This window comes from Zeugodacus cucurbitae, chromosome 6 (assembly GCF_028554725.1).
Source record: "Zeugodacus cucurbitae isolate PBARC_wt_2022May chromosome 6, idZeuCucr1.2, whole genome shotgun sequence".
In the NCBI taxonomy this organism is placed as follows: domain Eukaryota; kingdom Metazoa; phylum Arthropoda; class Insecta; order Diptera; family Tephritidae; genus Zeugodacus; species Zeugodacus cucurbitae.
The window spans coordinates 56,687,887-56,709,859 of NC_071671.1; the positions used below are offsets into that span (position 1 = coordinate 56,687,887).

Below are 21,973 nucleotides of genomic sequence, written 5' to 3' on the forward strand. Positions count from 1 at the left end.
TGAATGTTGACCACCCAATGTACATTTATCAGTATTTTTGCTTCGACTATGCTTTCGTTGTAATCGAGATTTACTTGACTAATACGTGAAAAATTCTAAAAACACACTGATTTATCAAGCTACCCGTGTATAATCGATTCTAAATAAATATTGTCACATTTTGTTGCGCTGAGAAAAACCACCGATTGAAGCCTTCGGCGATGTCATTCCACCCACCCACAGGTTGTACAGAGTTTAAAGACCTCTGGCACAAATTTTCTATTGTTTACTTAATAGTGCAATAAGTTTGCTATAAATAAATACACTCACACATACATAGTTGCATGTATGTGAAATGCAATTAGAGAGTGCAATGGCTTTAACCCGCATATTCATACATATGTACTTATATACGTACCTACGTATGAACGTTGTTTGCCCACAAATTGAATGCATTTGCATATTTCTTAGTAAATTCATACTAACTAATACATATTTATATGTAAGTAGATATGAAAAAGAGTACCCGAGTAGGTCCGTAGTACCACTGAGGTACTTTTGTATGTATGTACATATGTATGTATGCAAAAGAGTGCACTGGGCATGCAGCCAGATTGGTGCACTCTTTCGTGGTAATTATCGTGAATCGCATATACAAATATACATATACTTATATATTCACCTCTCTAGTCTACATAAACCTCAAGTAACATCAAAGTGCGGTAGACAACAACAATGCAAACCGAAGAAATTACTCGAAACCGATCATGCCACACGTCCAATGAATGGGTTGACTCGTGGATATAGGCAAATATATATGTATTGATATATGTAGATGTAGAAATGTTTAATGGGTTTTTTGACACTTTAAGCTCTTTTCCACGAAAATTTTCACCTGAATATTTACGCACAATTTGCATATCCACTTGAAGAATTGTAGTATTTGAAGATGCTAATATGTCTTTACCCAGGCTCGCTTTATAAGTAAGTAATCTATATACACTCATTCGAAAACAAGAAATCTCAAGCCTTGGTTGTTGGTTACTATGCTCACATCCATAAACACCACAGACGTCATCGTCGTCTTTATTGGCAGCATCACCTCATAAATATTGCAATTTTTGTATTTTCGCATACAAATATTAATTGAATTAAATATATTGGGCCCAACAACAGCAGCAAAAAAATAATATTTTTGAAGCAGACTAAAGATTATTTTGCATAAATGTATGCAATGTTTGGATGTGACCAAATGATATCAACGCCGAAAATAGCAATACAGTGAAGCATTGTTGAATGTGAACCATTATGGATCATATTTTTTAGATGTACAGAATTATATAGTGCTTAACACCCCTCTCAGACTAAAACAAAGTTTATTAAGCATTATTAATTCCAAATTTCGCGATTTGTTCCCAATTTACAGATCACTTCGTAAGCATTAGCTTTGAGACACTTTCCTGGAGTAACAGATATATAAAGAGGAATCCTCCAGGTCCCCTATTCAATAAGCGATCTTATAACTCAACCAAAACAGCCAAATCTCTTTGGTCTTTAATTTCCCAGAATACCTTAACTTTTTCAAAGATGACTAAAATAGTCAGTCATGCATAGAATAGGTTAGGACAGGTAAATAAGTTCCAATCGGGAACTTTTTAACTTCTGTAAATTCGAAAAGGTCCACTTCAATAGCTGAATGTGAGAGAAGCAATTTTTTTAATTCAGTTTCGCAAAAAAGGAATAGTCAAGGAGAAGGTCCAAAAGCATGATCTTTCCGACAACCCTAAGAGTTGGAATCTTGCAAACATTTGAGGTTAAACGCTTGCGTATCAATCGACTTTGATGAAGATAAGAAGCTCAATAAACCTCTTGCGACTTACATCGTAATAGAATAATCTTTGAACCGCGCAGGTGCTAATAATTGGACAGTTCTCTTCGAACTTTCGTGACACCTGGCCGTTCAACATAAGACACCAAGGGATCGATGGGATTGAGACTCTTAGTCTTTTAATAAAGAGTCGAGAATACCTCTGCTTGCAAATTGATCAGCCTTGGAGTACCCAACGATTCCATTGGTTCCACAGTTAGTTATCGTAATTCCTTTTTTTCGAAAAAGGGGTTTGGTATTTGAATTACTAAGCTAGGCAAGTTATCTAAGCGTTGAGGAACATTGGCTTGAAGATTAAACCAGCATAGGTAAAGCGAACTACTCAAATCCATTAAACCAAAGCTCTCTGTTCCGGATTATGTTTCGGATATTTTTGATCCTCACTATACAATATTCTCTCGTTGTAGGTAGGTGCAGCGAATGTCTGTCTAGTTGTAACTATGAGGTGAAAAAGACACAGTGACCAAAGGGCCATTGACCTCTCGTTGAACCGACGTCGATAGCACTCTCCTTTCCTTTGTTGCGGTTTCGAAGTGTGCAAATAAATACATAATGTATACTACAAGTATACTTGCAATGTAATAAACCAATAATGTGTGTAATAAAAAATGAGAAATGGCAATTATGCGCATGAGCAACGCTTTTTGCATGTCAACAATGGGCAATGGCAACAAGGCAAATTTGACACGTTCATTGCACACATTATTCAAGTTGCAACAACAACCGGCGCTTTGTTTTTTTATGTTGTAAAAATAAAATAAATAAAATGAAAAACAAATTGGTTGCAATACAAAGGAAACTGTTACCTACGACTAGTTAGTGTTGATGTTGGAAATTACCGAATATGCGGGTACTCTATTGAGTTACTGTAATGGAAGTGGACTTTAAAGATGTAGAAACAGTGGTCTATGGGTTTAGAAATCTGCGAATCTGTTAGATGGAATTTGTTGATCAGTTTCTACTGTTGATGTCTAGTTGACAACCTTAACGAAAAATGCGGTTCTTTACGGTTACTTAGGTTCAACTTTGGCGAAATTTATAATGAGCAAGAGACAGGGAAGTTTTGAAAAATAATATCAAAACTCCAAATTGTCTTAATAAAAATAAACAAGTAAGAAAGGGCTAAGTTCGGGTGTAACCGAACATTTTATTCTCTCGTAAATTATTTATTTAACTTTATTTATATTATATAATATACAATTTAACCCACATATTCGTCATATATATTGTATAAAGTCCATTGAAAGTTGGAAACCATAATATTAGATTAGAAGCACCGAGGTCCTCATGTTCGATATATGGGGCCTTAACAACCTATGGTCCGATTTCGGCGATTTTTAGAATGGGACTGCCACACTATAAACATAGTATTTGTGCAAAGTTCTGCACCGATATCTTCACTAGTACTTACATTATATATTGTAAAGTTAACGATTCAGATCGTCTTCAAAGTTCTGGTATATAGGAAGTAGGCGTGGTTGTGAACCGATTTCGCCTATTTTGACAACATATCTTTGGGATGTAAGGAAACTATTATGAACCAAGTTTCATTGAAATCGGTCGAGTAGTTCCTGAGATAGATTTTTGACCCATAAGTGGGCGACGCCACGCCCATTTTCCATTTTGTAAAAAAGTCTGAGTGTAGCTTCCATCTGCCATTTCTTATGTGAAATTTAGTGTTTCTGACGTTTTTCGTTAGTGAGTTAACCCACTTTTAGTAATTTTCAATCTAACCTTTGAATGGGAGGTGGGCGTGGTTATTATCCGATTTCTTTCATTTTTTGACTGTATTAAGAAGTGACTAAAAAAACGACTGCAGAAAGTTCGGTTTATATAGCTCTATTGGTTTGCGAGATATGTACAAAAAACTTAGTAGGGGGCGGGGCCACGCCCACTTCCCCAAAAAAATTGCATCCAAATATGGCCTTCGATACTACGATCCTTCATACCAAATTTTATTTCCATAGCTTTATTTATGGCTTACTTATGGCACTTTATGTGTTTTCGGTTTTCGCCATTTTGTGGGCGTGGCAGTGGTCCGATTTTGCTTCCTATGGTGCCAAGAAATAAGTGTGCCATGTTTCATCAAGATATCTTAATTTTTACTCAAGTTACAGCTTGCACAGACGGACGGACGGACAGACAGACATTCGGATTTGAACTCCACTCTTCACCCTGATCACTTTGGCATATATAACCCTATATCTAACTCGTTTAGTTTTGGGTGTTGCAAACAACCGTTATGTGAACAAAACTATAATACAATCTTTAGCAACTGTGTTGCGAGAGTATACAAATTATACAGTGTTGATTAGAAGATTAGTTTTTTCAACAATATTATTTGGTGAAATTAATCGGGGAAATTTAAAAGGAAAATTATATTTGATGGCATATAAATTAATCAAAAATGTATTTTAATTTTTAACTTCCGTTTATTTTATTACTTGCTATGCAAGCACAGCCGATAACGCTGGGTGAGTTATAACAACTGACTTTTGATTTTACAAGTTTGCGGCGACTACGCCTAAATGCCCGATAACACGTTTCAATTAAAATAGGGAAACCAATTAACCATAGGGTCAATTAAACGAAAAGCACTGTATATTCGAACAGATTTTTGGACAAACGATCCTCGAGACTTCGTCTTTTATAAACCCTGTCCACTTTTTCCAGCAAAACAAGCCTGACATCGATAATAAAAAGACGAAATTTACTTGCCAATTTATTTTTAGTAGTTATATAGTTTATTACATGGACATAACCTATAAAAATTGTCTAACGGTATTAAATTACATGATCATGGTGGTCAAATCACAGACCCATTACCCGCTTGACTTAATACGCCATACATAGCAGTGTTGCATTACGAGGCAAATTTACATATTTAGGCACTCTTTGGCATATGTTAGTATCAAGCGACCCTCGTGATTGTGATAACAAAATTTATAATACTATCTTGAGATTCTACTACTCAACATCAATTTATCATGTTTTTGTTGTGTGAAACAATCATGTAAGGTGCGACTATTGACTGTCAAAACCACTGTGGCTACTGATAACAACCTAACATACGTTGAAACTAAAGCATATAATTAAGATTATTATTTTACATTATTATTTTTACATGGAGCTACTGATAACAACCTAACATATGTTGAAATATTTGATAAGGTGTTCTACAGGTGTCGTACTGGCATATAAATATAATATAAATACTTCATCATGCTTTGGGATCTGTCAGATACCCACTAAAATTGATCACCTGCGCCCTTAGCCCTCAATAATCGCGATGCTAATACTATTTAACCAACTTTTCTCATTTAATCACTGAAACTAAAGCATATAATGAGATTATTATTTTTAAATGGTGCTTTTCACCTAATTTTTGTATAAGGACTTTGTTGCAAAAAGCTTCGCAAGCTCCTTCACAACACTGGTTTGCGCTTAGGATGCTAAAAGCTCTTATTCTATATACATATGTATATACTTTGGACCATACTTCGCATGTTTGTATAAAAAAATGAGCTTAAAGCTTTAAAAATCTCACCTCTTAATCAGGCAATGGATCCACTTTTTAAGCTTTTAATACCCTCACAACATTTTATGCACAGTGTATGATAATTTTATTCGCATAACGGCACCATTTTGATTATGTTGTTGTTGTAGCGCGTATAAACATTCCTCATATACATACTTTTGATATAATTCTGCCAATTTGAGAATTCTAGTCCAGATAAACATTTCTGAACCTTTTCTGTTACATACCTCGATTTTCGTGTGAACAGCTTTTTCTTATAATAAAACCAACAATTTCCATTTGTATATAGCATCTGTTTTATTACCATTTAATTTATTATTTAATTAAATTTAATTATTATATTATTTATATATATATGTGTATGTATGTGTGTGTGTTTGTATTACATTTTAGTTTAAATCAATTATTTTCTTTACAATAAATTGCCATATGTCCGTCCGTGTTAACAAATAGCAAACAACACAAAATACAGTATTTTTTAATATTTTAGATTTTTTTAGTTTTTTTTTTAGATTTTTGGTTACACGTGTACACAGACAATTACTTACTAGCACTGCTAGTAAAATAGTGTAAATTTATTTTTCCAACATTTGACTGCTTTAAATATACATAAATATTTATTACATTATGTGTGTGTGTGTGTGTGTTTGTATATAGTATATATATATATAATCTATAATCTTTAACATACATAGAATGTAAATATCAAGTTTCAATGTATACATATGCCATTTATATTTGCTATAATTTAGTAGATTTTATTCTTTTTATATTAATTATTTAATTTTTTTTGTTTGAACGCAGTTTGCAAAAATCGTAAAATACACATCGCTATTAAGTATTTTTTATTATTAAATTATTATTTTTTTTATATTGAATTTTTACTTTATTTTTTTTATCATTAAATTATTCTTTTTTTTTGTTTTGAATTTTTAATTTAATTTAGTTGACCGCAGATTTGTAACTTGCGTAGAAATTCTATGAGAACTCATATTTATTTTTATTTTTATTTTATTTTTTGTTTTTATTTTATTTTTTATTGTTATTTTATAATTTATTTTTATTTTATTTTTTATTTTTATTTTATTTATTATTTTTATTTTATTTTTTATTTTATTTATTATTTTTATTATATTTTTTCAATTTGTATTGCTCATTTCCACACAAAATTTGCTTAACTGCATTCGCTTCAAAATTTGCTATTTTTGATTAATTACATTTTGCCGTTAGTGGTTTAGCTTCAATTTAAAAGTTTCGTAAGAGTTCGCAAATGAATTCACCAAAGTGTGTATAACGCGCTAAGAAGCTTACTTTCATGTATAAATAGTAATTTTCGTATAGATACAATAGAAATTGCAGATTCTTGGCTAGATTGCAGCAGAGTTCATTGCATTTCATTTTGTTTAGGAATATACATATTAAAAGAGGAGAGAAATTGCAAATTGTGATTAAAGCTTTAACACAATAAAAATAAACAGCAACATTTACGTATAAATATTTAATTACTTAAAAGTAACTGTAATTCCCTTTCTACATAAACAGAATGTATTTTGCTTGTTTGCCACGCTTTTGCCATACCAAATTTACATATGTATATATGTACATATGTGTCTGTGTGTATATTTGCAGTGATGATGGTGGTGGGGAACTTAAGTAGCTAAAACAAAAACAAAAAAAAAAAATATTTATGTAATAGTCTTATGCTAAATTACACTAGACGCAGCTGTTAGAAGCAGCGCTCTGCTCGTCAAACTAGCAGCAACAGCCATAGCATTGCTAGCAATTGCAACTCAACACTGCAAGTACGCTTCCAACAGTCAGTGTGTTGTTGTAGTATGTGTTGTAGCTGCTAAATGTGCCATTCAACTAACGTCGATGTATCGTATTAGCATTGTATTTCTGTGGTCACACCTTTAATACTCTCCGAGCTAAAGTGCACGCAACCGTATTTGCACACTAAGGTCCAAACGTATGGAATGAAAAACTCTTCAGGCGCATCTTCTTCAACATATTTGAATTTCAAATCGGGGAATTTCTGCAAAGTGTTTGTAAGAGTTTAGAATTTATATAATTTTGTATGAAATTAGTGATCAACTTACACGCAAGCGATCGCTAGACCACTGGCTAGCGCCCTTCGATATAACCTCAAACACCTCATTGACACCTAATTCACCACGCTGCTCTTGCACGCGCTGCAGACGTGATGAAAAGAAGCCGACAACCTGAAATTTTGATTTTAATGTTAAATTGTTGTGTTTTTGTTGTTATTACTGCCTACATACCATATCGATGTTTTGTATTATATCCTGAAACGCATGATGACTGCGAAAACATTCGAACACATTGCGCTTATAAAGCAATGTATATACTAGATTTGGACAGTAGACCAACTGATTGGAGAGACACGAGTTGAGAATTTCCAAAACCATGCGCAGCACCTCCTCCAGCACGGCGAGATCTTGTAGCATATCTTCAGGTGTTGTTGTCACATTAACGGAAACCGCATTATTAACGGGCTCCCTCAGCTGTGCATCGAGTCGTGTATGCTTGCGCGCTAGCGTCTCGAAGAGTGATATCAGTCGTTGCGCTACATATGGGTGTAATGCACGAAATTGTGCCGACATATTCGCTAGCGCAGCCAAACAATTGGTGTGCAAATATTTATCGCGCATTTTCAACATATTGTACTGTATGGTGCGTATGACAACCAAGATGAGAAGGCCGCCAAGTGATATTTCCGAAATGGTACGTTCGGTGTACCAATGGATATTTTTAAGCATCTAAGAAGAGAGAAAAAAAAAATAAATAATAGTAGAAAGAATATACATATAAATATTGGTAACTCACTATATTATGCACATTCTTGTTGAAGCCATCATCCTCGCTGAGCATTAGCAAAACGATGAGCGACATGTAGATGTGATGCGAAGTACTATCCGGCGCATGGTAGAGCGTCTGCAAAATGGGTATAACCAAATTCTCTAGATCATTTTGTGCCATTACAAAACGATAGAAACGTTCATTTCGATGTAGCAAGAGATAAAGCAACAATGTTGCCTGATCGATGGTCACAATGCGGCAGAGTGTCTCGTAAACCGAATTGAAATCGATCTGAAAGGAAGCGCCATCTTTGGGTGAGTCTTTCGAATCGGCACAGCCAAATAAGCTGACACGATACGGATTATCCTTAGTGGTGCAGTGATTCGTCATGATGAGTATGAGCAGAAGACTTTGATTGGCGAGTGGATAATGATCACGAAATTGTTGTGAGAGCTCAGCACCTGAAGCGCTTGTGGCTTTCAAAACATCCTGTTGTTTGCGAAATGTGAAAATGGAGAGGAGAGACTCGGCGATGCCAAACACAAAGGAGCCGGACGTCGACGAACCAAACATTGTGTGTGGCACCTCCACCATGCGTGCCACAAAGTGTAGTAGCGCAGATACGAGCACATTTGCATGCTGACATTTGTATATAGTTCTGGAAAATTAAAAAAAGACATCGCTATATATACTTTTAACACTTGAAAATGCAATTTACCTAAAAATGATTGATTTCTCTGTGGGTTGTTCGGTGAACAGGTGTACGGAGAGCAAAGTGATGAACGTATTCACCGACTCCAAATGCAAGTGATATGTGAATTCCCTGCAAAAATTAGTAAAACAAATTTCAATTTATCACTTCCTTAATACAGCGCATTATTAACACTCACTTGACTGGAATCACCACAATCAAATTGACCAGCGCATCAATGAAGGTTTCAAATTTTGCACCATCCACGACCACAGCTGCTCTAATCAGCAAGTTAGCAGTATGATCCACTTCAGTAGCCTCTACAGCAATTGTAGTATTTTCGCCATGCGCACCTGTCGCAGCAGCTTCTTCCTCAGCACGCAACAGCTCAGCACTTGGTATTGCTTCAAAATGTTGTAATAACTGAAACTCTGAACCGGTCTCAATTATATACTTAATTAACGAACGTATTATGAAGAGCGCATTGAATGTTTGCCATATGTGCACCGTGCTGTCTTTGTCGGATAACGATAGCAATTCAGATGCTTTGTGCAGAAACACAGTTATTAATGAACCCAAATTTCCCGTCTTCAAATTGTTACTTATGAATGATTGACATAGCGTTTCCAAACGTGAATCCAAATTCAACTGCTCTTGACTGTAAAATAAACAAATGTTGTTTGAGCGCCTGCCTACATACATGGGTGGGGTGCACACGTCAGCTTTTTGTTAATCGCACACTTACCTATCTTCCGGTATTGTTATATGATAGTTTAGTATTGCATTCCAAAACTCCTCAACGTCTGCTGCAATATGTGTACGTCCAACAAAACGCTGTAATAATTCATTCTCGGAGAGATTAGCTTGTCTGCTGACGTTGATCCCCATGGTTTTGTTTGTTTTACGCACAACGTTGATGTGCTGTCAACGTCGCCGATATCGCCGTTGATCTGGTTTTGCAGTCGCTCACACTGCTGTCACAACGCTAACGTCAGTGTCGCAAAACGTCGTCAACAATATCTAGCTATGCAAATGAGCGTTTTTTACACGGCTCACAAGATTTTCCACCTCCTTTCACCTTTATGCCTTTATTTCAAACATTTGTCCTCTGTGTGCGCTGCAAGAATTTTGTCTAAATTTGTGCTATACAGTAAAAATTTAAGTTTTCCTGCAATATTTTTGATATTTTCCTCAACTTGTCGGCGAACTTCAGAACTACTGTATAGAACAAAAGAATAATGCTGCCACATAACGCAAATCGGTTGTAATTTGTTAACGCTACTAAAAAAACTTGTTTATTAAACAAATATGTTGTTGTAAATTTATATTCTATATTTAAAATAATTTTTCTATAATATATGTATTTGAAATACTGTTCAGAAACTGTTTGTTATCGTTAAATTATACAAAGAATTCACAAAATTTTTAATATGGCACTCACCTATGTGGACTTTGTATGATTCCACAACAGCAAGAAAATCAGAAATGTCATTGCGAGTGGATGAAAAATAGTTGAAAATAAACAAACGATTGGTTCGTGGACTTGCTAAATTTGAATTGGATTCTATTATAAAAACAGCTGTTCGCATTATACGATAGGAAACGGATGTTTTAATTTTTTTAAATAAAGTGAAAAAGTGAATTTAAACTCGAAAATTAAAATTCTTAATATTTTATACATATATAAGTGTGTGAGTAAATCGTATCACTAAAACTTGAGAGAAATAAGGTTTGGAATCGCCCGCGAGTGTTTTTGTGTCGGCCATATTACGACTATAATTTACTGACTGCTGTGGTCAGTCGACGATATTACGACTATAATCTGCTAATGTTGTGGTTAGTATACGAAAATCCAAGTCAATAATATTGTTGTCCTGAAAAATGCTTAGAAAAAGTTTTAGAGAATATTGCTGAGGTGACAGACGTAGTTCGTATATAAGATAATCTGCTCGTTCGCTTATGTACTTAGGGTCTCCTTTTGTAGTAGCGCTGGCTCCAGTAAACCATTATTGTTGTTTCTGTAATAATTAACCATAACCTTCTCGTTGTCTTAAGGAATAGTTTTAGTTTACAATCGAAATTTCCTATCTCACCAAGTAGTCGCAGAGCTAAACACCTAGTGAAGTCGACACCAAATAAAACACAAGCCAATTTAATATTTTTCAACAAAAATAAGTATATTATGTATTTCGTTTAAGTATGATCATCAATTTAACTACAGCTTAATTGCAAGTGTTAAATATAATACGCCCGCCCTACGTCGCGTACATTTACATACAAAATTCTGTGTTGTGAATTTTGCTATTTTTTTTTTCTCAAAAATATTTATTATTAAATATTTGGAAATTATAATCATTACACATGCATACATTGTATAAGTGCAAAATAAATTTAATAAAATAAAAAACGCAAAAAATATATGTATAACTACGTCTGTACGTACGTATGTGTTGAGGTGTAACTCTAACGAAACAAAATAAATAAATTTACAAAATATAGTTGTTACACACACATATGCTAAATTTTTTTTTTATTACATAAAATTATTATTCATTTTGCTATGCGTGACGCAAGACGATTGCATTAGTATCACATTAATTTTAAAGTGCGTCCAACAGCATACATATTTGGAAGCAAGTAAATTCAGTTTGTGATTACGGACACATTTTAATTTTAACAAATATTTCCAAATATATATTACTAGATTGCACAACTAACTGTGCAGTTAATTCTACAAATCTTTTAAAGATCACTTGCAAGTCATTTCCACTTCGTTTTTTTTCCTTTTCAAAAGCGTATTTTGTTGTGTTGCATTATAAATTTTTGAAACCATGTAACAAGCGCAAAAGTTATTATTCCAAAGCAACAGTTGGTAGTTGTTGGTTTACAATTTAATTGTACTTTGCAATAAATATTCACGGAGAGTGCTTGCAATACGCCATTATATAAGTATGTGCCATATAATGCATTTAAGCAATTTCTTTTAAGTTTAAATTGTGTTTGTCAATCAGGTCAAAGATGTCACTTAGAGCTAAATATTTTAAAATTATATATGTATGAATAGTATGTTAACGAAAATACTATTTTCAAATTATATACAACTATAAACTAAATGAGTTAAAAACTAAGAGTAGGCGTTGTTGACATAGTTGATGAAAACGATGCAGACTAAACGACTATAATTCAAAAATTAATCATAGTTGCATAGTTGAAAGAATGGAAATTAGTTCAACGTTTGGGTTATATAAACGTTATGTAAGGTTCGTTAAAGCTACTCTCTCATGCAATCCATTTGCTATGACCACAAATATTAAATTTGTAACCAACAACAACTTGCTTTACGATTCATTGCAATACTTAAAACGCTTTCACGCCAAAATTTATAATTACAACACAACACAAAATGCTTTAATATTGTTTTGTTTTTGTTGTTTTGCTGGATTTTACATTTTCATTTTGTTTAACGTTGCTTTGCAGTCTGGCCTTGAGTTGATTTCCCTGCGTATGCTCGCCACATATTATTTTCTCTCAACAGTTTTGTGCTTAATACAATCCAATTTCTCTGTATTAGTTGAAATTTGTCTGTCTCCACGCAACACTTATAACATTTGTCGCCGCCTTCCTAGTCCAAGTGCATTTTGTACTGCTTTGTTTTCGATTTACTTTCCTATATCAGTCAATTACATATACAAAATTTTCTCCTCCCCCCACGCTTGCGTCGCTTTCTGTTTCTGCTTCTGCCTCAAATTGATAATGATTTTTAAACGAAGTGCCATTTTATGCGTATTTTTATTTAAAGTTTGCGCAATGTTAGTGCTGCATCTGTGGATTTGTTAGCTCCACTGCTGGCCAACATCTGTTTCAAGCTGAATGAGGAGATTGCAATACCAAAGACGGCCATCATTGTAGCGGAACGGGGCACGACGCGTTCAGGAGTGGCGGCGGTGAAGACACTGCTCGACGACTGTGCTGAAGCCTGCAAAACAAAAAAAAGAGACAAAGGTTCAATTATTGTTGCTACAAATGATAACTCACTCAATTACTTACAGCTATTAAATAACATACTCAATAATATTATAAAATACGTTAATTGCGATAAGATAAACAAAAATAGCTAACGCGCTAAATACTAGGAAATATGTGGCTAATTGATAACAAATGTGATTGCAAGCTAATAATTATTATCGCATACTTTGTGCAGGAATTTCCGATATTGGAAATTAATTCCACATGCGCATTTCATATTTTCACATTTTTTTCGATTGTAAACAAATAGAGGAAAATGTGTGGAACATACCGACAAGGCCACTTTTGATTGGCAACGCTCGACAAGTGTTTCGGTTAATTTTAGCAATACAATTTGTATATATAAAAATAAATGAAGGCAGCGCAGAAATTGGCATTATGCCCAGTAAAGGCTGATAAAAAAATACTATGAACCACAACATAACAAAACAAACAAATTAGAAACTATTCGACATAAAAAAATTTAAGAATTTACGCCGCATAGCGCGTAGTGTCAATGTATCAAAGGAAGTGTGTTTGCTAATCGCGAAATTACTACGTACATAATAATAATATACATACAATGTATCCCCGCCAATTAAACAATTACTAAGGCAGTCAAAACAAAGCAAAACAATTTAATTTGTCACCAAGCAAAGACCTCATAAACACGCGAATTTGTTTAGCAAGCGCCGTTCAATGAACTGATACTGTCTATACGCAGTGCCATCAGCAACAACAACAACGTGTACCGTGTTTATGTAAACAAATACTTGAACCAATAAATTCTACTACCTCAGCCGGGAGGGATTCGTCACTTGTTGTCATGATGTTATTTAGTCACTGACGTCGTTGTTATCTTTCTTTTTGCAATTTTATACGCTGCTGGTCATTTCTAAGCGCGCGTGCCAGTTTATGTAAACAAATATGATACCTGGAGCAGTTGTATTGTTTTCGCTTTTTTTCCACAACATTACTAGCAAGCAAGCAAATAAATACTTACTATAATTTATTGTATGACTTGGTGGCAAATAATTTGCGCTTTTAATGAATGATAAATGTGTTGGAGCAAAAGTCACGTTATTCGCGCACATTATTATTTACTAAGAATTTAGAAATGAAAAGAAAAAGTCTTATCTAGGCTAGTGGTCTATTTTTAGTAAAGCCGAATGCAAATACCATGAAGGAAATATATATTATGCGCGCTAAATGCGCATTTTCTAAACGCTTTAGAAACGTACTAATCTACGCATTTGTCACCTTCATATGGAAGATAGTGCTCATTCACCTTGATATGGAAAATGGTGTTCACCACTTTTTTTTTTATAAAAAAAACAGTTAAAATATTTTGCGGAAGACGAAAATATATGTCTACAGATGCACAATTTTATTCCAGTGCACAATTTACACTTTCTAAAGCAATCTCTTCCAGAACCTTGCAACTAACTGATACCCTTTGAACTTCACGTAATCTATATCTATAAAATTATACAATATTTTATAAAATAAAAAATGTGCTGGTTTGTGAGTTAAAAATTTATTTAAAAAAAATAATAATAATGAACCACATTGATCAACTAATTGTGTAAAATATACCATCATACAAATAAAAAAGGTGTGAATGAGTGCAAAAAAAATGAAACTTAACATTAACAAAAGCAAAGGAACTTTTGGGTTATCATCTGGTTGAATTAACGACGCGTCAAAATGGTAATAATCTCAAACACAAGCTTGTGACGTACATAATTTGCCGTTTACGGTTGGCGCTGGCATCAATCACATGAGTTGATAAGCGTTTATATTTATTTTTGCATAATTGTAAATTCCAATCTTTCGCAGTTTCCAAGTACATATACTAAACTACTGCTATTACAGTGGCATCGATTCCGTAAATAGAACGTAATCGCACCATATTATTATTGGCTTGTAGAATATTCGAAATGTGTGCAAATGTCATTTAGAAAATATTGAGGGTTACAAATCGCTCAAAAATTCTATTTTGAAAGTAAAAGATTGCAGTGACTTTCAGTCTGATGCGTATAACATTTAAAGTTCAAGGACATGATGTTTGGGGGAAAATACATTAATTGATATATGCTCCGTCTGATAAATTAAAGCACTTAAATAAATACAATAATTGTATTTGCTTGTACTGCATTTATTACACTGACACGTTGACATATTTTAAATGTAAAGTGCGTCAATGGGTATAAACATAATTGTATTTGTATATAAATAAATATGCAGATTTCCAGTTTCAGTGCGATGGCGATGCTTTGTGATTAACCAAAATAAATAAAACGCGCTACGTCAAAGCGAGTTTTTTTCGTTTCGCATTCGCATTCTCCTTCTTCATTATCATTAATTATTAAAAATAGAAAAGAAAAGAATTGTCTTAAAGATCACGAAACGGAAGCGTGCCAGCTGGACTTCATTAGACTTGGGAATTAAATGAAATGCCTATATATAGTATAAAAAACTTATATTTTTAAACTTCTGAATGAAGTATGGCTTGCTAGTTGGTACACTTCTTATTGTATTATATATTATTATAAGAACTAATATTATTTAATAATTCACTTGCTTCTAAGATTTCACATGAGTTATTGAGATTTATCACTGTTTGATAAACTGTTGACGTCCCATAAAGCAGTAGGATACAAATACACAGCACTTTTGTCACTTTTTACTGACCTACTCAACTACAACTCACAATCTTTATAATTCTTCTGCCATTAAAGCGATGTATACTGTAGCTGTCACCAAATTGTCGCCCATTCAGTTCTGTGTTTTATTCCTCAGCACAGCCAGCACATTTACCAAACTGCTCCCAGCAGTGTTTTCCGCCTTAGGTATTTGTTGTTGTTGTTTATTGGTGCGCTTCTTGCCTTTAGTTGCAGTTGGTTTAGTAAATGTCTTTTGTAACATACCCTGTTTAAAACGCAAAGTATCAAAATAACGAGAAATGCGCACTTTGTTATCGCCACCATTCGAGTTAGCGTTGTCTTTTTGCTCGGAAGGCAGTTTTGGTGTGGGTTGCACAGCTGGTTCCTCTTTAACATACTCCGTCTTAATTAATTCCAATGATTTTATTGAGACTTTTGGCATACACGTTATATTATCTTCATGCGTAGCACTTGCAAAATCTGCATTAACTGTCTGTATGCATTGAATTTCGATCTGTGGTTTATTTTCTTTTTTCACTTCAGTCAGGCTCATTTGCTCGACTATAGCAGGAGTATTGCTAAAGTCAAAAGTTATTATAGGCATATCAAAGGTTTGTGCTGTTGCTGGAAGAGTTGGTTCAACTTTTAAAGTGTTTAAATCACAGAATTCCTTTGTTTCATTTTCACAATTATTAAATAATGCATCAATAAAACTAACACCTTCTGTTTGCACTGTATCATTTCTTTGCAGAGAATCAACCAATGTTAAAGTGCTTCCTGTATTTTTCTCCAATGTGATTGCATGGTCCAAGCTTTCAGATAGGCATTGCTTGGTGTTCTGTATCAGATCTGTTTTCACCACTTCGTTATTGTTGCTTTTGCCAAGCAATGCTTCTACAAAACGTACACTGTCTGCATCATCGCATTCATTATCAAAAGTGCTTACATCAAGATCAGGTAGAGAATTTATTTTGGCAGCGCAAATTTGCGCTTCTTCAGTCTTATTTTCATCTTCTGATTCAGAAAAATCATTTTCATATGGATACAGACAGGTTGAACTTTCACATTTAACTATTTGTTCATCTATATCAATATAAAATGAACGCAACTTATGGCTTAGGCCATTCAGCTGACATTCCAGGCAGATATCACCAGGTTGAAATGTGCTCTGTTCCATGAGTAAGTATGTGAGTGTTGTGTTGCGGAGTAGTTGTAAAGCTGTTTTTAAACCTTAATGAAAAATGATTTTTTATGATTGTGTTTTAGATAAAAAATGTTATTAATGGGAAGAGAAGTCGAGCACAATTCAACCTGCTGGTGGTAAACGGTTTATAAAATTATTCAGTTACGTCTATATATATCGCAGTTATAATTTGTTTACTAGACTAAAATATCTTATAGTTTTATTATATATTTATGAGGGTAATGCGACCACATTTGAAATGTCTACCGCCTTTGTCAATTTGTGCTCGCATCTCCCTCTTCATAAAAATTTGATTATTGAAAACACTTACCTGTCCAAAACTCATACGAAGCGCATATTGTGCCACAATTGAAGTTCTCATTTTTCAAAGAAATTTATATTAAAGAATATTACTCCGCACGGATTGCCAAAATTAAAACAAATATCTGAAATGCAAGTGATAAGTATAGTTAAATTATTGCTTGAAAAAGAATTGAGATAATTTCATTTTATATAAGCAAATGTCCGGTTAATTTAGAATGTAACGTCCTGATTGACCCTTTGCTCACAAAAATCAAAAAATATGACCGCATAAACGTTTCACACTAAATCAATACGTTTTGTCTGCAATGCGGCGCCGAGCTGATTCACATTCAATATTCTGCGCAGACTTCACACTTCACACCACTTTTATAGCCCACATTTGTTCTTCTTCGCATATTTCCTACATTAATTCACTTACATAACAAAGAAATTTTTTTAGAAACTACTCTGCAGGTGGGTTATGAGCTTGAATGTGGTAGCGCACAATGTTAATTACACAATTTTCCCATTGCACTTACGTTGTTAATATTTTTGTTATTCTATTGCTGGGATGCGTTTTTGCACTGCAACTGGCGCTATTCTTCCACAGATTATATATTTAAATTAAAAGTGCAAAAAGACAATCGTAGAGTTCAGCAAAATCTATTCGCGTGCAACTCACAGAAAATCTTCTAGAGAAAAGAAACGACTCAAGGCAGGGTTGCTGTATATCACAAAAATATACTCCAAAAGTACTTTGTTAAATAAAAATCTTTTAAGTATTATTTTTGTAATAAGCCACATTCGATTGAATATCAGCTAAATTCATATAACTGAGTTAAGCCAATTTATTTATTTAAAGACGGTTTTGTTTTAAACTGAAACATACTGCATAAATTACACTAATTTCCGATGGAATTTCATGCTAGATTTATTCTACTGTTCATGCAATTGGCAACGCCATTCTAAACCGAATACAACTTCGCGTGAGCTCACAGCTGTTAAGTTCTTGTCAAATTTATTTAAAACTCGTGTTGTGTAAAATTTTCTTGCGCACATAAATTATTAAGCGTATTTTATTTTCACAAAGTTTCGGCTGCATTTAACTTAAACATAGCATTATGGCGTTATCACCTGGCGTAAAAGAACGTTTAGAAGTAGTTTACGATGTTGCAAAGACCACATTTCACTGGGGCTTCATCCCAATGGTGCTATACTTGGGTAAGCTAAGATTTTTGGTTACCGCATAAAAAGATCAATAATTGCAATTTTATATCGCCTCTATTCAAGGTTTCCGAAAGGGCGCTGAACCCGGCATGCCACCACTATCTCTACTGAGCTTGCTTTGGCAATAAAACAAAACTGGGTAACTTCACGGGGGGATTCATAAGTGGAAACATTGTTGTAACGAAGTGTTTTTGGTCTGATAATGGCTATGTGCTTTAGTATGTTTCAAATGAAATAATAAATTTGTTGAATATTACACTAATCCTTTTTTATCTCAACCAAGCATATTAATGTGTTTATATATCCTGTACCCTTTATGAATTTCTTTATAAATGAAAAACAAAATGTTAAAAATACAAAAGGAGAATACTAAAGTGATAGCGTCCGTTTCCACAACAGTCGAGACTACGTAACTGAAACGGAGACGGATATTTATTTGTTCAAGAACTGCAACTAATTTTGTCTTCTGCTACGAAAACAAAAATATCCTCTTATTTTGCGTTACTTCGCTTCTTGAGTAAGTGTCAAACCACCACAATTCGTCTGAAATCAGTTGGTGTCACCTTCTAATGTTCATTCTGTTATGAAAGTATTCTGCCCCAGGATTTGCTTAATTATGTCGTATTATTATGTTATTGAATTTTTCGTCTTTTGCAATTCTTCGTGCAATTCAGTACTTCGTTCAGATAGTTTTAACGGATGTATATAACTATTCTGACAATTGTAAAAAAAATATTGAACGGAAAGAATTACGATTATCTCCCAACTTCCTATATCATAACCAATGTTAACCCTTGTACCCTATATAAAACATCTCTACAGTGTCACTTCCGCAAGGTTCCCAATACTATTTTATGGTTGCTCAATGCATAATATAAGTTTAAAAGTTTTAAAAAATTTAAAAAAATCTTAGTTTTTCATAAGTTTATAAATGTTATTTTCCGATAATAATTTTTGATAATACAAATTTTGTGGAACTACAGTGTGGCAGCACTCATAAAATTTTTGCACAAAAGGAAACGTCAGTTTATTTCTAATGCTGCCATTTAATAATATTCCTGAAAGTTATATAAAAATTATAATTATTTATACTGATTCCGACTTATAACATCCTTTTAAAATATATTTCAAGCAAATTGTAAACGAACTATCATGCTATTGCTTTCATTAGATAATTTAATAAAAATTAATTTTAAAGATACAAAAACTGCTGCAATTAATTTTGGTGTGGCAATGCCATTTCTATCTCGAGTTTGTTTCGGCTGCGGCAGTGATTCCGTCGTTTGGCGATTTTCGCGCAAACGGTTTCCGTAAATTTCGCGTAAACATGCTAAAAATTTATACAAATTTCTTATTGGAAAAAACAGAATGCCTCCGCAGTTGGTGTTGAATGTTTTAATTATATTCAATAAGTGAAAATCACGTGACAAATTTATATTGCAAGACATAATTGGCGCAGTGGCGACCAAAATTTTTTTTCTAATTAGAAGTAGAAGGTAGGCAGCAATCGTTTTTGCTGTGAATGTGAAAAGTGTAAAGTGTGATAAAGCATTGGAGAACGAAAAAATATTGCAATAATAATAATCGGTCAAAGTGTAAGGAATCGGAATACACGAGTAATAATTTTTTCACCTCCATCCATTGCATCGGTATACAATTGTTGATTTATTAATGAAAATTGATGTGTGAGAAAAGCAAAATTTGTGAATCACTTGAAATTGTCTAAATGCAATTAACCTACTCGTTGCCATTTTTTGAGCCGCCTCCCTTTTTGGTGGAGCGCTGCTTACTCCAACTGCTCATTGCTAACACATGTCAACAACAGTTCTTTAAAAGCAGTATCGAATCCAACAAGATCTTTAGTTGTACCCGCAACCATTGTAAGAAGCAAGTGCTACAAAAACGGTCCATTAAAAATTAACAAAGACTACAAAATTGATAAAGTGAAATTTTATTGTGAGACACCACACTGTTAAATAATCACTAAGGATATTACAAAATACATTTTTTTAAACCATTAGCGTGCAAAAAGGAATAAATATATACACGTACAATGTCGGAATTGCGTCGACGAAGGCATCAAATACAACTGACACTAGCCACTTTGGTTTTAGCAGCGACACCACCAGCGCAGCAACGAAAAAAGCCACCAATTTTGTGGCCAATATCGTTTATAACGGTTTCATTAACAATGTTATTTTTGCTACAAATAAGGCCAGCAGATGGTAGGTACAGCATTGATCCAATCCACACTAGAATTTACAAAGCCTTCCTTTTAGCCACACCCATCGAAATAGTGTTTAATACCACACGCAATTCACCATATGCGGACAACGCGGCAAACAAGTGGATGTCTCACAACAGTAATATAAATAATAACGCTGCTAATGGAAGTGCACGAAAAGCAACTGACCGCCATCAAGAGAATGCGATAGTGGCTACAGCGCCTTCATCATCAACGGCTGCGGCATCAACTGGTGGAAGGAATATGGGCAACAATAATTTGAAGCACGATGATACGTTGCCAATAGCGTTAGTGCCGCAACAGACCACCGTATCAACGCCGTTGTTGCACCAGCTTAGTGGACACCACAGTAACAGTAACAAGAGAGAGAGTAAGCAAATGTTGGAATCAAAATTTTTTATTTAAAGGATTTTATAATTATTATTTTGTGTAGCAAGTGTTACCGCGAGTTTTCAATAATTTAAATACATAGTGACTTCAGTGTTAGTTTAAAAACTTGACAACATATTTTTTAAAAGTGACTAGTTTGCCTGCAATTTATTGTCCTTTCTATAGTGCTAAACATATATTTAGACGAAATCAGTAAGAACATTATTTCTGCCGTTCCCACGACAGTCGGTTCTTCGTAACCGGAACGATCAGGGATTTTTCTTCGGAGAAGGACTGTCAATTTTGCAAATTATTTGGAGAATGTTTTAAGCCGCTATAACATATTATATTCGGTCTTATAAACGTTTCCCAATATATTTTCTTTGAGCTCTAAAAAAAAGTCAGTGAAGCAAATTCTATTTTTAATGCCCGATAAAGTAATTTTTACTCTGCATTAAACTGCAAATAATTTCTGCTCACCAGCATACGTTGCAGTAATAACTGCCTTAAGATAACTTACAACTTCACCCGATAAATAAGGAACAGTCAAAATCAGTTGCCAGCTTATATTTGTGCACACATGCAATATGAAGCTAATAATAACAAAATAAAACCTGTAACAAATTCAAACATACATATGTATATGCACATATTCATTTGTATGAAGCGCCAGTACATTGCATACATTACCGGCCACAACTCGTACCTCACTAATTACAGGAAAGCTTGTAAGAAAAGTTGTATTTATACATTGTACGGATATTTTGGAAAAGCGTCTCATGTTTATCTAAATTACATACAATATATATTAGCATTTTCGTGCACGTCACAGCGTTTGCCTTAGGGCTCGCTCGCTCTACCATGCTGCAGCCCGTACTCGTCGATAAAATAGTGCACTTAAGGCGGTGAATACTAGAAAAACTATATGCATTATTGTGCTAATGGTTCAACAAGCAGCTGAGTGCAATGAGCTACACGATATGTGCAGTTAACTGCTTTTTAATTTTATTTTTTTTTTTTAATTTATATATAATTCTTTCTAATTGTGTTTATATAAAT

General features: G+C 34.0%; 4 protein-coding genes across 8 annotated transcripts in view; 2 read left to right on the plus strand and 2 right to left on the minus strand.

Moving 5' to 3' along the window:
• Positions 1-6,528: 6,528 nt before the first annotated feature.
• Positions 6,529-10,151, minus strand: LOC105214953 (dymeclin). Its single transcript, XM_011188665.3, has 7 exons — positions 9,662-10,151; positions 9,116-9,574; positions 8,944-9,048; positions 8,253-8,883; positions 7,688-8,185; positions 7,505-7,627; positions 6,529-7,440 (listed from the first exon to the last, which is right to left on the minus strand). Exons 1-7 carry the CDS (start codon positions 9,802-9,804, stop codon positions 7,291-7,293), a joined length of 2,109 nt encoding a protein of 702 aa, XP_011186967.2. The 5' UTR covers positions 9,805-10,151; the 3' UTR covers positions 6,529-7,290.
• A 3,908-nt stretch (positions 10,152-14,059) lies between these two features.
• Positions 14,060-17,796, minus strand: LOC105214954 (uncharacterized). Its single transcript, XM_029042108.2, has 3 exons — positions 17,613-17,796; positions 17,102-17,216; positions 14,060-16,817 (listed from the first exon to the last, which is right to left on the minus strand). Exon 3 carries the CDS (start codon positions 16,762-16,764, stop codon positions 15,700-15,702), a length of 1,065 nt encoding a protein of 354 aa, XP_028897941.1. The 5' UTR covers positions 16,765-16,817; positions 17,102-17,216; positions 17,613-17,796; the 3' UTR covers positions 14,060-15,699.
• Positions 17,797-18,034: 238 nt separating this feature from the next.
• LOC105214955 (mitochondrial import receptor subunit TOM7 homolog) lies at positions 18,035-18,556 on the plus strand. The gene is made up of 2 exons (XM_011188669.3): positions 18,035-18,294; positions 18,364-18,556. Exons 1-2 carry the CDS (start codon positions 18,195-18,197, stop codon positions 18,426-18,428), a joined length of 165 nt encoding a protein of 54 aa, XP_011186971.1. The 5' UTR covers positions 18,035-18,194; the 3' UTR covers positions 18,429-18,556.
• Positions 18,557-19,304: 748 nt separating this feature from the next.
• Positions 19,305-21,973, plus strand: part of LOC105214956 (TGF-beta receptor type-1) — a 29,659-nt gene continuing 26,990 nt past the window's right edge. Inside the window, exons 1-2 of one of the 5 annotated variants that reach the window (XM_054234371.1) lie at positions 19,305-20,256; positions 20,322-20,915. In XM_054234371.1, the coding sequence (XP_054090346.1) occupies positions 20,354-20,915 (562 nt within the window). In that variant the 5' untranslated portion in view covers positions 19,305-20,256; positions 20,322-20,353. Of the gene's footprint in view, positions 20,916-21,973 lie in introns of all 5 variants that reach the window. The other 4 variants (XM_054234372.1, XM_054234375.1, XM_054234373.1 and 1 more) reach the window with 4 other exon arrangements.